General features: G+C 46.1%; 1 protein-coding gene across 3 annotated transcripts in view; it reads right to left on the bottom strand.

Moving 5' to 3' along the window:
- The window catches only part of LOC119166692 (USP6 N-terminal-like protein), a 138,150-nt gene that overhangs the window by 80,300 nt on the left and 39,922 nt on the right, over nucleotides 1–17,928 (bottom strand). For all 3 annotated transcript variants that reach the window (XM_075882405.1, XM_037418013.2, XM_075882406.1), the window contains 3 exons: nucleotides 11,192–11,240; nucleotides 9,749–9,814; nucleotides 213–267 (listed from right to left, as the gene is read on the bottom strand). In XM_075882405.1, the coding sequence (XP_075738520.1) occupies nucleotides 213–267; nucleotides 9,749–9,814; nucleotides 11,192–11,240 (170 nt within the window). The remainder of the gene's footprint in view (nucleotides 1–212; nucleotides 268–9,748; nucleotides 9,815–11,191; nucleotides 11,241–17,928) is intronic.

Below are 17,928 nucleotides of genomic sequence, written 5' to 3'. Positions count from 1 at the left end.
GGAACAAACAGTACCTCTCGTGTATTTTTCAATCTGAAGAGTTGCCAAGAAAAAGCACGGAGGCTAAGAGAGATTGAATTTTCAGAACGATAGAACGTAAAAAAGATCAAGATTGAGCGTGAAAATCTGGGCTTGTTTGACAAAAAAATATGAATATGTGTCTAAGTCTGCAGTTAATGTTTGGCAGGGTATGTGTAAATGAGATGACTTACCATGCATGGCATGCCTCTCATCTGTCATAAGCACAGATATGGCCCAAAAGGCATCCTGAAATGATGAAAATCAGAAAACGCTTATGAGAAAATGATATCAGACAAAGTGGTTACCATAAAGTAGATATTTTATCAGATGGACCAGAGAATGTAAACATGTGCGACCTAGAATGGATGTGACCGAAACATATACAGCTTGATATATTCCCTTCAGTTTCGATGGCTACATATGTATACACAACTTGTTTATTACGCCAGTGGTGGCCAAAAGAGACAGCAACATTATATACATTGCTCACTAAGGGGGCCTTTTCCATGACCTCACAGTGCTTGCGTGTGGCTTCAATCGATCACTTTGTTGGTAGTATACTACGACCTTCAATGTGCTGCATTCCAGAACACGTCACAAGCGTTATTTTCATTTTCTCAAAACGAATGCAACATAAAACTGATTGCATACACATCTAAGACCTATGTTTTCAGGATTTTTATATCAAATAGCATATAACCAACTAAAGAGTAGGTAAAAAATATTTACATATTAATTAGAATTATTTGTTCAAAACCACACCACACAACAAGTTTTGTTTTTATTATTGGAAAGTTATATTGAGTGTTGCGAGACTTGTGCTATGTGAATTTACTACATTTGTAGACAGTACATCAGAAGTGGCCATGAAAAGCACAGGGGACAGTATCTCCAACTGCAAAAAATTAAAGTGGACAGTTCCCTCTTTCAGTCAACAGGATGCGAATCCACAATTTTTGAATTAGGAGTCCAATGCTCAACCAACTGAACTATCAAGGAGTGCATTCCTTTGCCTTCTTTGCCAGGCATTTCGAGGCATCTAGTAACACCTGCGAGTGCAAGGACAACACCGTACTGCATGGTTGCTGCATGGCAGTCTTTCCGTGGTTACAGTGTTTGTTGGGTTTTATCTAGACCTGTGCGCCGGTACCAAAACTGCACCACCGATGTTTCCACCTCCTGTGGTGGTGTGTCAACTGCGTGGTGTGGGAAAGGGGAAGGGGGTAGGATTAAGCTTCAGGTGTTGATGGAGATAACAACTTCTCTCTTAAGTTATGAAAAAAAAATAAATAGTTTCCTCCCACCCTAGGGTCGAAACGGAACCTGCATCGCTATACCGTTTAAAAAAATAAACGTCTATTCCTCCTCCTCGCTGAAAGGAGAAGCAGTCAAATTGACAGCAGCATGTCTTAACATCAATACTACTTTTTCAGTTTTTGAGACATAGCAGGTGTAAATACTAATGCTCAGCACCTAATGTTCATTCTTTTTTTCAATTGCTCAGAACAGAGTTTGTGCTGATACCCATCAAGCTCATTCTAAGAATGCACATTCTGCAGAAAAGCAAACAAAGTAAAACGAAAACAATTCTATTGATCTAAGGACGCAATATTTAGAGGATCAAATAAAACGAAAACAATTCTATTGATCTAAGGGTGCAATATTTAGAGGATCAAATCACCAGATACTGTGTGCAGAAGATGAAACAAAGGATATAGGCACAGTGTGAACTATCTTATCTATGCAGGAGGATGACGTTCAAAAGGGGGGCTGCATCAACAAAACATGTGTACACGAAGTAGGCAAGGAAAACTGACTATAGCCACAAAATATAAGCAGAATCGCTTTTCTTAAAAAGATTTTAACAAGGTTACACCATGTCAGTGGTGAGACGACACAACGATGAATGCATATTCAAGTCTCACCAAAGACTTGCGCGCTGTTAGTCAGTATTATTTTGTCAAGTTGCTTAACGTGGGTCAGAGACACTAGTTTTTAAAGTGATTGTTTCGACATGCATATACCTATTTAAAGTTCTTGTGAGAATTACACAAATGTATTCAAACTACATAATAGCTACTAGACTTGCACCGTCATTAGTACATGTAAAATGATATCGCTGTTTTTTACTTGAAAGGTCGACAGTCTTCTTGAAGTTTGTTATGTTTCCCTCCCGTCACAAAACAATGAAAAAACAATACTATTCAGCGCATCCTGATCTTGAGTATTATGAATGGTTCTACAAATGACGCAGTCATCTACATACATTCAAAGTTTAATTTGAGTGTCACCAATAATTTGTTCTCTGTCATTTATATGAATAATAAACAAAAGCGGACCATGCACCGAGCCTTGAGGCCCCTTCCTGATGTGATGTGTAAGTCGGGTGACCTGGTGTGGTTACACGTAACAAATTTTGAGCGCGACAGCAAATAATATGCTATCTAATCAACCAGCTTGCTGTTGGTAAAAAATTTCTGGAAAATTTAAAAGTTTAGCATGGTAAAGCATGTCAAAGACTTTCGAATAGTCAATAAATATGTCATCAACTCGTTTTTGGTGGTTCAGAGATATGTTATCCTATCAGCCAGCTTACTGTTGGCAAAACATTTACGAAAAATTTAAAAGTTAAGCATGGTAAACCATGTCAAAAACTTTAGAATAGTCAATAAATATGACATCAACCCGTTTTCGGTGGTTCAGAGAAGAAGCAATGTCGTGCGTAAATTGAAGCAACTGTGTAACAGTAGAATAGCTAGTACGAAAGACGTGCTGTAATCGTCAAAGTATATTTCGTGTATTTGGCTATTCTACAATACATTTGTTAATGACATGCTCCAATAGTTTGAGCTGGTAGAAAGCAAAAATAATGACCTATAATGTGGTATTAATTGCTTCTTTCTGGAATTAAATGTGGGCACAACGCTTGCTAAATTCCACAGCTGGGAAACTGCTGCAGAGATTATTAATTTTTTAAATATAACAGTACGATAGTAAGCACGCCATTCTGAATACTACTTTCATATGTAGGCCAGATCGAAACAGAAACATATGTAGGCCAGATCGTATTGAAACTTCAAAATTTAGTACGTTATGTACTCTGAAGGAGCTTAATTCAAGATTATAAAGAGCAGGTAGTTTGCTGAGCGCGGAAAATAAACGACTGATGCCGTTATCGGTAGAAAATTCAGATTTGAAGTAATAATTCAAGGTTATTTGCTATACCTTCAGGATTTGAGGAATATTGGCCACCAAGAATAAACGATGAGGGTGTAGATGATTAGGGACTAATCGACCTCTAGAACCTGGACCGAATTTTTTCATAAGTGTAGTGAAGGTATTGTGGGCATTTAGTATACCAATCCTCTTCATCTGTACATTATCATCATTATCATGTATTGCTTATGCATCCTCATCGTTGTCACGTATCATCATCATCTTAGTTCGTGCATCTCCGCTGTCGGCTGCCGGTTCCTAGGGCCTAATAAAGGTCTTCCAAACCAAGACTTCATACGTGGTGGAGCGTGCTGTTAGATCCCTCGTCATCCTCTCGACCACTCTACCCCCTGGAGCTACGTTCAGGTCGCCGCTTGGGCCAGGTGTCCGGAAATATGTCGCACCAAGAAGAGGTCGGTGCTGCAACCGTTACCACTCCGCCACCGCGTGCCGCGCCTTTTCACGTCATTAACAGCCCCCAGCGTGAGCCCCATCCCTTCGCCGGTATGCGCGGGGAAGATGTGGAGGAATGGCTGGACGATTTCGAACGTGTCGGCGCTGCTAACCGGTGGGATAACACCTACAAACTTGCTTACGTGTCATTCTACCTCACGGGTGTCGCGAAGACGTGGTTCCTCAACCACTACATCGACATCCCCGACTGGTCCGCCTTCAAAGATCAGCTTCGGCATGTCTTTGGCACACCGACTGTTCGTTCGGCTCTCGCAAAGAAAGCTCTCGCGGCTCGGAAACAGCACATCGGCAAGTCGTATACATCCTACATCGAGGATGTCCTTTCACTTTGCCGCCGGGTTGAAACCCCAATGACAGAGTCAGACAAGGTACGCCAGCTTCTTAAGGGGATCGCACACGTCGCATTCAATGCCCTTGCAATCCAGAATCCAGCTACTGTTGCTGACGTTATGACAACCTGTCAGCACCTCGAAGAACTCGAGTCTATGCGCCTACAACCGGACAATGACGCGGCCCGTATTACGGCAGATCCAAACCTACGAGACACAATAAGGGTGATTATACGCAAAGAATTAGAATCAATGGGATTCACACTACCTTCAGTGTGTCCCATGCAGTCTTCTTCAACGTCATTGCGGGATGTCATCAGGGAGGAGCTCACGTCCATGACCCACATGGCCCACCTGCAGCCCACTGTCGCTCGTACTCTCCCATTGTTCTCGCATGCCGTCGCCGCACCATCAGGCACCGCCAGCTCGACGCCGCTGCCACCAACGTACGCGTCCGTTGCTGCCGCACCTCCCAGAAGCTTTCCCACGAGCTTTCCATCACCACCGCCTGAGCCATCATCTGTCCCTCTCACTGCTCTCTCTCCCGGTGCATCTAACACGAGCTACTACCCTTCTTATCGATCGACTCGCCCTACGTGCTATTATTGTGGCTATCGTGGTCACATTTCATGCTTTTGCCGCAAGCGCCAGCAAGATGAGCGCCGAGGGTACAACATACGCGAACGAGACTATACCGCAGGAGCCTTGTACCAGTGCTGTCGTTATTCGTCACCGCCGCGTCGGTCTCCATCTCCGCCAGCATTCGGTGAACTGCACAGTAGTCATCGATCAACCAGACGCCGTTCACCATCGCCCTACCGTCGCTCCTCTTCTCCTCTTCAGCCTGCTTCCCTCGCTTCTGATCGGCGTCCGGAAAACTAAGCGATGCAGTTTTTGGAGGAGAAACTGCATTCCAACACAGTACTCCAATTCCTCCAGCGCGCCCTTACAATATGATTGCAGTCTCAGTTGAGGGAGTGGACGTTGATGCTTTGGTGGACACTGGGGCTGGGTTTTCTATTATTCGTGCTGATTTGTGCACCCGTCTTCGAAAAGTCACGACGCCTTATGATGGACCAACACTAGTTACAGCCCAGGGAACAATGATTCGCCCTTCCGCTCTCTGTACTGCCCATGTGCTAATCGACGACATTCTTCATTATATACAATCCGCTGTGCTATCCCCGTGCTCCCACGAACTCATTTTAGGCTGGGACTTTCTTTCATCTGCTTCCGCGGCTATTTGTTGTGCACAACGTGTCGTCCATGTTACTGACACAGACCACTTGCTTAGTGATGAAACCTACAGGCCACTTCGACTCGTCGCTGCTGTAGACATCGAGTTACCCCCAAATGAACATCAATTAGTCACTGTTTTGTCCAACGACGTTGACTCTGGTGACATTTTGGTCACTCCATCACCCCGTTGCCTCAATAAAGGCATAGCTCTCGCATCAGGTGTGGCTCGCTTCAACAATGGATCAGCTGTCCTCGCTGCTACGAACACCACATCAGATAAAATTTTACTGCCGCGGGGCACTACTGTCGCCTGCGTTGCCGATCTGGAGCCTGTGTGCGTCGTGCCTCTTACCCCTGCCTCCCCTAAAGGCCATCTTGGAGATCATACTGCTTCCTCGGCCTTTACAGCAGCCATCAACAAGGACTTGACAGACTCACAGAAGCAGCAGCTGCTTGATTTGTTGCAAAAGCATGCAAACTCTTTTGACATTCATTCATCCAGCCTGGGTCAGACAACTGCTACAGCACATCGTATTCAGACCGACGGAACATCCATTGTGCATCGTCGTCCTTACCGCGTCTCCCTAGCCGAACGGAAAATCATTGAGGAAAACGTTGATATCATTGAACGGAAAATCATTGATATGCTGCAACGGGAGATAATCCGACCCTCAACCAGTCCTTGGTCGTCTCCAGTGGTTCTGGTGCGTAAAAAAGACGGTTCCGTACGATTTTGCGTCGATTACCGAGCACTCAATAAGATCACTAGGAAGGACGTATACCCCATGCCACGTATCGACGACGCCTTCGATTCCTTACAAGGTGCTGAATTCTTTTCAAGCCTCGACTTGCGTTCCGGCTACTGGCAAATCCCCATGCACGAAGATGACAAAGAAAAAACGGCGTTTGCAACCCCGGACGGCCTATACGAATTCAATGTTATGCCGTTTGGTCTATGCAATGCGCCCGCAACTTTTGAGCGCTTGATTGACACCGTGCTGCGTGGCCTGAAATGGAAGACTTGCCTATGTTACCTCGATGACATTGTTGTCTTTTCGTCGACGTTTCCTCAACATCTGCAATGCTTGGACGAGATCCTGACTTGCCTTGCGGGCGCTGGTCTTCAAATTAACACCAAGAAGTGCCATTTCGCCAGCAGATCTATCAAGGTCCTTGGTCATGTTGTGAGCAAGGACGGAATTCGTCCAGACCCTGAGAAAACTGCTGCGGTGCTTCGCTTCCCTCGCCCTGAGAAGCCGAAAGATTTGCGAAGTTTCCTTGGTCTCGCCTCTTACTTTCGGCGATTCATACAAAACTTTGCCTCCATAGCCGCACCACTCCATAAGCTACTTGCTTCTGGTACGCCCTTTCAGTGGTCTCAGGAATGTGAATCGGCTTTCGACAGGTTGAAGAGTGCCCTCACGACCGATCCTGTACTTTCTCATTTTCACGATGGTGCACCGACCTTCCTCCATACGGACGCTAGCGGCCACGGTTTAGGAGCCGTCCTCCTCCAGCGCGACAACTCTTCGCGAGAGCGAGTCGTTGCGTACGCCAGCCGCGTCCTCTCCGCAGCCGAGAGGAACTACACGATCACCGAGAAGGAGTGCCTCGCCGTCGTTTGGTCAGTGCAGAAATTTCGTCCCTATCTTCACGGCCGCCATTTCACAATTGTGACTGACCACCACGCTCTATGTTGGCTTTCGACACTCAAGAACTTGTCGGGACGCCTCAGCCGCTGGATTCTACACCTACAAGAGTATGATTTTGCCATCGTACACAAGTGTGGCAGGAAACATAGTGACACCGACGCTCTTTCTCGCTGCCCACTACCAGCGACTCCACTCGGGGTTTCCGCAATCAATTCGCACAACACGCCCTCGGAGTCCACGTCTACGGCGGTTTCCTCTCTCGCATCTATGGACCAGCTGCCTTCGGACGACCCGCACGATTTTTCTTCTCGACAGCTGGCTGACCCATACTGTCGACGTATTATAGGCTACCTCACTGGCAGTTCCCGTCCACCTAATGCGAGGCTCCGTCGCCAACTCTCGCAGTTTAAGCTGGACAACTCGGTGCTGTACCGCAAAATTTACCATCCTGACGGTCAGCGCTGGGTTCCCGTTCTACCCCGATCGCTTCGGTCCGAAGTCCTCAGAGCACTTCATGACCATCCGACGGCTGGTCACCTTGGTTACCACAAAACCTATGATCGCCTTCGAAGTCGGTTTTATTGGCCAGGTATTACCACTAGTGTAGCTCGGTACATTGGGTCCTGCACTACCTGCCAATGTAGAAAACTACCCACATCTGCTCCAGCCGGTACACTACAGCCTCTTCCATGCCCAGCCACACCATTCGAAGTTGTAGGCATCAATCTTTATGGCCCCCTTCAGTCAGTGCTGCTGGAAACCGATGGATAGTAACAGCCGTTGACCATTTGACGCGCTACGCCGAGACGGCATCTGTCACTACCGGTTCAGCTTCTGAAATTACCGACTTCATCCTCCGAGCCATTATACTGCGTCATGGTGCTCCACGTGTATTGCTCAGCGACCGTGGAAGGGCCTTCCTTTTACAACTAGTGAACGAACTTTTTCGCGCCTCTGGCACAACTCACAAGACTGCCTCTAGTTATCATCCCCAAACTAACGGCCTCACTGAGCGATTCCACCGCACTCTTGCTGACATGATCGCCGCCTACATTCAACCAGACCACAAGAACTGGGATGTAGTTCTACCATTTGTCACTTTCGCCTACAATACGGCTATTCAGCGGACAACCGGCTACTCACCATTTTACCTAGTTTATGGACGCTCCCCTAATTCTTTGCTGGACGTCTCCTTCTTTACCTGCCATGCGGATTCATCTCCATCCTCTTCAGAGGAATACGTTTTGCGGCTCGCAGAGAGCCGCCGACGTGCTCGTATAAACACTGAAGCCCGACAGCAAGACAGAAAACTGGTTTATGATGAATCGCATCGTGCTGTATCCTTTCAACCTGGAGACGAAGTGCTCCTTTTGACGCCTATTCGCACACCTGGTTTGTGCGACAAGTTCCAGCCACGATTTATCGGGCCGTACACAGTTCTTGAAGAAACTTCACCAGTAAATTATCGCGTGACGCCACTTGTAGCCCAAGCAGATCGCCGTTATCGAACTACTGAAGTCGTCCATGTCTCAAGTATGAAGCCCTTCATGCGACGTTCTTTGTCCTCTTGACTTGCCGCAGCCAGGCTGGCCGCTCTCACGTGGGGGGAATCAGTGTGGGCATTTAGTATACCAATCCTCTTCATCTGTACATTATCATCATTATCATGTATTGCTTATGCATCCTCATTGTTGTCACGTATCATCATCATGGTTCGTGCATCTCCGCTGTCGGCTGCCGGTTCCTCGGGCCTAATAAAGGTCTTCCAAACCAAGACTTCATAGTATTACTAATGTAGTAGTTCTTAGCCTCTCGATTATAGCTTCTACTTTACTTTTCAATGCATTAAACATAAATGCATTACATTCGAACCTCGCTACAATGAACGCCGCTTGAACGAAATTCCCGCTACAACGAAAATTTCACGCTTCCCTGTCGGCAGTCCGTAGGAGTCAATGCATAAATGTTTTCGTCACAACAGACACTTTTTCTTCTGCCGTCCCGCTTCAATGAAATTTCACGATGCTAATTGATTGATTGATTGATATGTGGGGTTTAACGTCCCAAAACCACCATATGATTATGAGAGACGCCAAAATTTCACGATGCCAATTCAAGCTCAGATATTTATTGCTATACAGTAAACCAAATCTTTAACATTTTGATGCATTTTCAGGTTCTGAAAATGCATAAAGATTGGGTTTACTGTATAGCCGCAGACGATCCAAAGCTGAAGCTCCGTCGCTTAGTTCATGGTTTCCTTCGTGCAGCTGCTGGTTGCGTCTGCGGAACAATGCCTTTTCGGAGTCCAATGCTTATCACTTTGTTTGTGATTGGCCAGTGTGGTAACTAATCAGCTAGCCGCGAGTGATGGATAATAAGAATGGCATAAAATAAGGCAAAAGCCACCGCTCCAGGATACCCTGCTGCCATCTCTGCGTTCTGAAGGCGGACAGCTGCTGGTGATAACATGTTAACATGTTAATGCAACTGTTTGGTTCATTCACGAAAGCTGTTGTTTCAGCATGTTTTTCACCATGGCCTCGCTAGGCATGGGTGAGAATCGCGTGGTCACGCTTCTGGGAAAGAATAGGAAGCAGCAAACAGTTTTTGAATTTTGAGAATAAACGTTCCTTTGTTTTGCTAGTTCAGATCGGCTATATTTTTTCCATTTCAGTACAACGAAATTTTTTCCGCGCCCCTTCAGTTTCATTGTAGCGGGGTTCGACTGTATCATCGCACTTGGAATGACAATTCTTACATAAGCCCAGTGAATCGGGTCATCAAAAGAGTGTGACACGATGCCCAGGTACTCACCTCTTCATTCATGTACATGAGCAGAAGGGCAGCAATCTGGCTCATCCCCTGGCAATAGCCAACCTCCTGCAGAAAGACAATTACAACGATGCTAGCTGTTTTGCCTTACCGCAGGGTATCGACGACAGAGTCGTAATTTTTGTTGACAGCACCCACTACATATTGTCTTTCTGAGGAGCAAAGCTTCTGTGCACTTTGTTGACTCTGCATGAGGCTGATCACGATGAATTATGACTGAACACATTGCAGTGGGTGGGACTGCACAACACTGTGTCATAACTGGTTTTTATTTCACTCTTCTGCCACACTACATTACATAGGTTAACACGATTTCTTGCCCGGCAAGACACCTAAATGTGTTTCAAGCTGCAGTATCGCCATGTGGTAGAATATTTGCCTGCCATGCACAGGGCCTAGCTTCTTTCGATACGGTGTACTTTTCTCATTTTATTTTCATGCCTACTATAGTCACTTTTTCATGTCAACTGGTTATGCCACCGATGGAAATGCCGCTCAACGCAGGAACGGGCGCTTATGAGCTGCACTCCAATACCGTGGCAGCACCCTTTCCGTGGTGTGCCTGCACTCTCAATACATTCTGGGGTTCCAAACTGTATGCTTCACAAAAACATGCTTACACACCACTCAAGCCTGACATGTGTCATAAACCTGCATAATGCCAGTGTCTGTAGTTTCCATCACACATCAATCCTAATTGAAAATTTTAAAGAATTTCCAATACCCTATATTGCACTGGGCTTCATTTTCATTTCAATTCACTACCAAAAATTATAACGCAAATTTAAATTTGCCTTGCACAGTTCTATACTAGTAGTAGACTAAATCTTGTGTACAACTACACTCAAACCTCGATAACAAATTTGGATGGACAAATTATTGGTTATAATGAAGTAAGCGACAAATAGCTTTGCCATAAATACAGTGTTACAAATAATTGTTTATAATTTTTTTACTATATATTTTCAGGGCAGATTTGACTATGTTATATTGAGGTTTGAGTGTAATACAAATTTCAATTGGTTTCAGTATTGAAAAAACAAGACCAATAAGGCCTGTGTATTGGAATCACACAAGTAATTATGGTCTGCATGTGGGTATAAAACTCACTTGCTATCACAATCTACAAACCATCTGTTGTCAGTGAAATAGCTAGGCTTTACTGCAGCGAATTCTAATCCATTCTATACACAAATTAATAAGTCTGTTAGAATTTTCTTGAGAAGTTGCAACATGAATACAATTAAACCACTTGCGTACAGTTCTGAATGTGTCTGAAATGAACATTTCATGCCACAGCTTTCGAGTCAAGTCTGAGATGGAGCCAACATGGGGCTTAACAAGGATGTGCTTGCAGTTTGAGAAGGAACACAAGCCATGAATACAATGCAAAAACAACGTGCAGTAAAAAGAAAAAAAACTCACTGTGTTGTACACAGAGTATGCTGCTAAGACGTGGAATAGGGCTTGTTGCCTGGAAAAGAGTGCACAAGGATGCATTGTCAAAGCCGCTGAAGGAAGAGCTTCAACGTCAGAGCCCATTGCAAAGCTCTCAGACAGGATAATATGGCCTGGTAGGCATAAGCAAGCGTGCGATGGGGAGGCAGAAAGTTAGGTGGGCAGCAGAGGGGCCCCGTAATTTCAAGACTTCTTCTCGAACTGTGCAATTCTCTTGATGCCACTGCACGGGCGACAACTTCAAGGTCAATCGTTGGCTATGAGAAAAAAATCGTTATCTTTATGTGAAATAAAATTGAGAAATATGCAAACAAAATAAATAGTAAAAAATTGTGGGTCTGAGTGGGGATCGAACCTGAGTCGTTTTAGTGGCAAGCGGATGTTCTACGACACAGCCACGCCTATCCTTGTGAATAGAGTGAAAATAACTTCCTCCACATGCAAATGCAGTCAAAGTAACTTTCATGCTTCACAAACAGACGCGTCCTGCATATGTGCTTCACAATACAACTGTTGCCGTAATAATGCGTAGTACAAGCGTACACTGCCATTGGGCACCGCAACATGGGATTATCATAATGACTTCATATCTTAAAGCCAGTCACCCACTACAAAAGTAACACATGCTACTGCACCCTTAAGGCCACGTAGTGGGTGGATAGCAGGTTCGAAAAGATTTCATACACTAAGTGTTTGAAGTGCACGCTAGGAATAGAATATCATATTCAACTCTTGAAGGCAAATGAGAAGATGGGACAACTGAAGGGTTCAGTAAACTCTGCCGGCAGCACTTTGGAAACGAGAAAATTGCTGAACAATCATTTGAGTGAAGCTAATACCCTCCTATGCTTTCCCACTCACGCCATCCCCGACGTCACGAGCTCGCAAAAGCATGCTAGGTTTGAAGATGATGGTAGGAGCTTGCTTCATCGAGCCATGTCACAGCGATGCATAGAGGCAAAAAAGGCCACTTGGGAGCAGCTTCAGCGTAATAATGTGCTTTGAAGCAGAAGGGCGCAAGTAGCGCAGCACCCTTGCATCCCTGCACATGAAACCAACCAATAAACACGTCCCATTTCCGGCCTGAATTAGTGTGAGGTCAAAATTAATCACAGATCGGGTTTAATGTGCCAAAACACAATATGATTATGAGAGACGCCGTAGTGTAGGGCTCTGGAAATTTAGACGGTCTGGTACACTGATATCGCATGCTGCAAGGACTTCTACCATTTCACCGAAGTTTCCCAAGCTGACATATCCCCATCAGTGGCAGTGGCTACATTTCTGTATGCAAATTTTTTATACTAGTTGTGTCTACTTGGGCAAAAGAGAGCTGGATATATTGCTGATTGCATGAATTTAACCTTCTGCATATTCAGCATGTTGAGTGTAGCCGACCACCTTTACAAAGGCACTGCAATGTTTAACGAGTAGTTCAATGTGTCATATTCCACAAAATCAAGTCTCGAAGTGAATGCAACCAAGAACTAATTACGCACACATTTTAAGCTTATGATTTCATTCTATGTCAGAATGGAACATAACTAACCACAGGAAAATTAAATGTTTTTTCGTGTTGACTGCAATCAATTACAAAAACCTACACAAAAGAGTGAATTACTTCATTTTCTTTATTGAAATGTCATACAGTTAAACCTACTATAACGAACCTCCATATAACGTATTCCTCGATATATTGAAGTTTTTCTATTTCCTGCCGTTACACCATAAAAGCACATGTATTTGCGACCTCCATGTAACAATGTAACAGCGGGAGACAACCTTGATATTGTCATGATTATTAGCCGTAAGCGCAACAGAGGAGGAAGAAGCCAGCATCACGAGTGGCAGTTTCTGGCGTTTTTCAAGGAAGACGACGTTGCGCGTCTGCTCTTGCGTTTTGTGCTTGTGTACGAATGAAGACTTGCTGTTCTCGTCGAAACGAAGCCTTGTGTCCTGTTCTTTCCACGTTGCGACACTGGTGGAGGTGCTAGACTTCTATGACTGATGCTCGGGACTCCTCTACGACCCGGCACTTCAAGTCCGACACCGCAACCTCTTCCTTCAATGGATACACCTGTCCACCACTACAGTCGCCGACAGCGAGGCTTCAGTCCCGACGCAATTCCCCTGTATCTTCCCCAGCAATGCACTCCACCTGGAGAAATGGCAACTGGAGGTGCTTCCCAGCTGACTCTTGACCAGCCTCAGATTCCGGAGAGATTCAATGGAGAGGCTTATCAAGACATTGAAGACTGGTTAGCCCAGTATGAGCGAGTCGCCAAAGCCAACCACTAGAGCATCGAGCTAAAGCTTTCACGCGTCGACTTTGCTTTAGCGTACAGCACTCGTACATTGTATGACATCCACGAGGCAACGCTGTCTTGATGGGATGAGCTTCAGCAGCAGATTCTCAGCACCTTCGCAAACAATAACCGCCGTGATTTTGCTCAGAAACTCATCGAGTCTCGCATCCAGAAACCGAATGAGAGTGTCCCCATGTTTGCAGAAGACATGACCTGCCTATTTCACCGGGCTGACCCTGACATGCCTGAAGCCAAGAAACTTGGCCATTGATGTGGGACGTCAAAGCACAGCTGTTTGCCAGCTTCGCAATTCACCGAGGACCATTGCTGAATTCATCAAAGAGGCTACAGCTAGCAAGCAAGCCCTGCAGCAACGGTGTCGCTATTGCGACCGACCGAACAATGCCTCAATCAGCGTCTCTGCTATGACGGCTGGCAGTGACGGTTCTCTGCGTGAGCTCATTCGCCAGGTTGTTCGTGAGGAGATCCGCAGCTTCCTTGCGACTCCCCAAAAACCTGCGATGGCTTTAGTTCGAAAAGTTGTGCGGCAGGAAATCAGGCAAGCATTTTCACTGTCAGAATCCCTACCAGCCCAGCTATCTATTAACTATGCGTCAGCTGCCCGTCATCCGTCACCAGTGCCGCACAACTCGTCCGCACTGGCTTATTCTTACAACGCGCCACCGGCATCAGTCTACAATCCACCGGCCCCGCCGCCGCCGCCACCAACGAGACTCCACAATATAACACACATACGGAAGCTCCGTACTACCCTCCGCCGACACCTGCAACTTGGTCGCCGAGGGTTCCCACCAGTCGACCATTTGTTCGCAAGACAGATCTGTGGCGCACCGTGGACCGCTGTCTACTGTGTTTTGTTTATTTTAGATACTGCCAGTCTCATACGAGACCAAAGCAGAAGGGCATCAGTTCTTGGATACACAATACAGTTTTCAGTTTCACATTTGTACAGCGGCACATCTGTCAGAACGTCTACGATGACGTAGTGGCTGGAGGCAGAAATGCCCGGAGGGGCCTTGAGGCCTTTACAAAATTCCATAAGTACATTTTGAGAAAATGGTGTTAATTGCATACAAACACTGAACAATTGGTACATACTTAAAGACGGCATAGAAGACAGTTCTTATCTAGTAGGCAATAAAACACTAGTTGTACACAAACACAAAAGCACTGGGAACAATACACCAGAAAAATACACACTTACATAACTTAGAACCAGTACTGCACCCAGCAAAACAAATTCATTTACGCGCAATTGAACACGAACATAGCCGCTAATAAATTGCGGAAAAGCTGGGCATGTTCACCGCATCTGCCTATATCGTGAACAAAGATACCCGACTTATGCGCTGACTTTTTCACGACCTCATTTCGACACCCGACATGACAGCGCACACCCACAAGCACAGCCATCTGCTATGTATAATCGATCCCGCTCTCCGTCACCTTCGCCGAGCTCTTCGCCGAACCGTGGTAGCTACGCTGACGCTCTCCAGGGCAGGTCCCCAAGTTCTCATCGGAGAAACTAACAGCTGCAACCTTTGGAGGGAAGGTTGCCGCCCGTCGAGATGGTGCAATACCTCCAGTACCAATGCAATACGACGAACCATGCAATGCCGCCAACCCCACAAGAAATCGTAAGCACCAACCTAGCTGTTTATACATAGATAGACGTCCTGTGACAGCGCTATAGTAGATACTGGCGCATATTTCTCTATCATGAGCCGAAAGCTTGCCGATTGGCTTAAGAAAGTAAAAAATTCATGGACGGAGCCTAACATAAGAACCGCGGGGGCCAACTGATGACGCCGACAGGAAAGTGCACTGCCAGAATCAGTATAGGTGTGTTGCAAAGACCTTATCTTGGGGATGAATTTTCTGTGTGAATACGGTGTCGTCATAGATATTCCAGACAGGTCAGTTACGTTTTGGATGGCCCCAGATCAAGTTTCAGATATAAGATGTAACGACTAACGACGTAAACATCTACGAGTCCTCGAAGATCCCGTGACCCTTTTACCACGGTCAAGTGCTCTCGTAGCTGAAACATGAGACCACCCAGGTAACTTCGACATCGCCGAACCAATTGGAAGAGCCATCGTAAGCCTCAATTGTGGACACACGCGCGTTCTCATAACGAACTTCAGTACTGAGCGTCGACATCTTGCGAGAGGTATGGCAGTTGCGTATGTGGAGGAGCTCACTGACGTTGCAGGCTGCTAGACTGCGGAGACAGCTGATGTCACCGGGTCAGCCCCTCTATCGACGTTGGCCCAAGTTTACTGTCCCCCCAGAAGCAAAGCCTTCTGGAGCTTATTCATGAGTTTCAGGACTGTTTTTCTTCATCGTCCAAAGTTCGCCAAGCGCCGTTGAGGAAACATCGGATCATTGAGGATGAGACGGCCAGACCCACACAGCAGAACCCACATCGAGTAGCCCCGCGGGAACGTGAGGCGATAGAATGTCAGGTGCGAAATATGTTTCAGGATGACATTATTTAGTCGTCAGAAAGACTTTGGGACTTGCCGGTAGTATTGGCAAAAAAAAAAAAGACGGCACCTTACGTTTCAGCATTGATTACTGCAAGCTCAATCAGGGTACGAAAAAGGACGCTTACCCGTTACCTCGTATAGACAATTCCTTCGATCGACTACACCATGCACGTTATTTGTCGTCGATGGATTTCCGAAGCGGATATAGGCAAATAGTAATTGACGAAAGAGATCGAGAAAAAAAAAATTAGTGACACCCGATGGTCTTTATCAATTCAAAGTTTTCCCATTCGGCTTGTGCTCAGCACTGGCAACGTTTCAGCGGCTCATGGACACAGTTATATCAGGCCTGAAGTGACAAACATGCCTGGTATTTTTGGACGATGTCATTGTATTTCCAGCGACATTTGACAAGCACTTGAAGTGACCACACACGGTATTTGAAACGATACGATCGGCCGGACCAACACTTAAGCCAGAAAAATGTCACTTTGGCTTCGAAGAGCTTTTTCTCTTGGGACACCTTGTCAGCAGTGAAGGTGTACAGCCTGACCCAGACAAAATAGCCGCTGTTGCAAGTTTTCCTACCCCATCAGACAAGAAGGCAGTGAGGCGACTTTCAGGCCTGTGCACCTATTACCGACATTTCACTGAGAATTTTTCGCGTGTCGCATCACCTTTGACACAACTCACCCGAGAAGACATCACATTCGTGTGGGGTGAAGAGCAGCAGGCAGCATTCAACGAGCTGCGGCAACGTCTTCAAAGCCCGCCAGTTCTCGGACACTTCGACAAAGACGCTCCGGCAGCGATTCACACTGACGCCAGCAACGTCGGCTTAGGAGCTATGCTCGTTCAGTGGCAAGATGGCGCCGAATGAGTCATTGCTTATGCAAGTAGGACTCTCTTCCATTCAGAGGAATATTACTCCATCACTGAAAAATAGTGCCTTGGGGTGGTATGAGCGGTCATAAAGATTCGCCCATATTTGTACGGCCGCCCGTTTAAAGTCATCAGCGACCACCACTCTCTTTGCTGGTTGACGAACATAAAGGACCCGTCAAGACGATTGGCGCGCTAGAGCCTCAAGCTTCAAGAATTCGATATGGCTATAGTTTATAAATCAGGAAAGCGACATATGGATGCCGATTACCTTTCCGTGCCCCTTTGGAAGACGCAAATGCCGAAGATGATGACGACGCGGTGTTTGTCGGTGTTGTCAACACATCTACAATTGCACAGCAGCAACATGACGACCCCGAGTTGCAACCCCTTATTGATTTCCTGGAGGGATGAACATCTGCTATGCCGAAACACTGCGCAAGAGGGGCAGCATCGTTTTGTTTGCGGTGAACTTTTCTACGAGCGGCAACACCTACTTGCTTATCGTACCAACACCACTCAGGAAAGAAGTACTAGAGGCGTGCCATGACGAACCGGCATCCGGTCATTTAGGCTACAGGCAAACGCTATGTCGAGTGAGACAGAAGTATTACTGGCCAAGACTGACGGCAACCGTTCAACAGCACGTTCGAACTTGTTTTGAGTGCCAACCAAGAAGAGTACCAGCCGTCAAACCAGCAGGGCTCCTCCATCAAATTCATGTTCCGGAAACTCCATTCACTCAAGTGGGAATGGATCTTCTAGGACCATTTCCAATTTCGGCTGCTGGTCGCAAACGGATAATTGTAGCCGCAGACTACCTCACTCGCTATGCCTAAACCAAGGCTTTGAAGCGGCAGGGCACAGAAAGAGAAGCAGCTCGGTTTTTCATTGAGAATGTAGTCTTGAGGCATAACGCTCCATCTGTAGTAATAACTGACAGAGGAAAAGCATTCACAGCTGAGCTATTACGCTGGCTTATAAGCCTTAGTGGAACTTGTCA

Source organism: Rhipicephalus microplus, unplaced genomic scaffold, assembly GCF_043290135.1.
Source record: "Rhipicephalus microplus isolate Deutch F79 unplaced genomic scaffold, USDA_Rmic scaffold_12, whole genome shotgun sequence".
Taxonomy (NCBI): Eukaryota; Metazoa; Arthropoda; class Arachnida; order Ixodida; family Ixodidae; genus Rhipicephalus; species Rhipicephalus microplus.
Note: the sequence above shows the minus strand (reverse complement) of the source record. Positions and strands in the feature narration are given on the sequence as shown.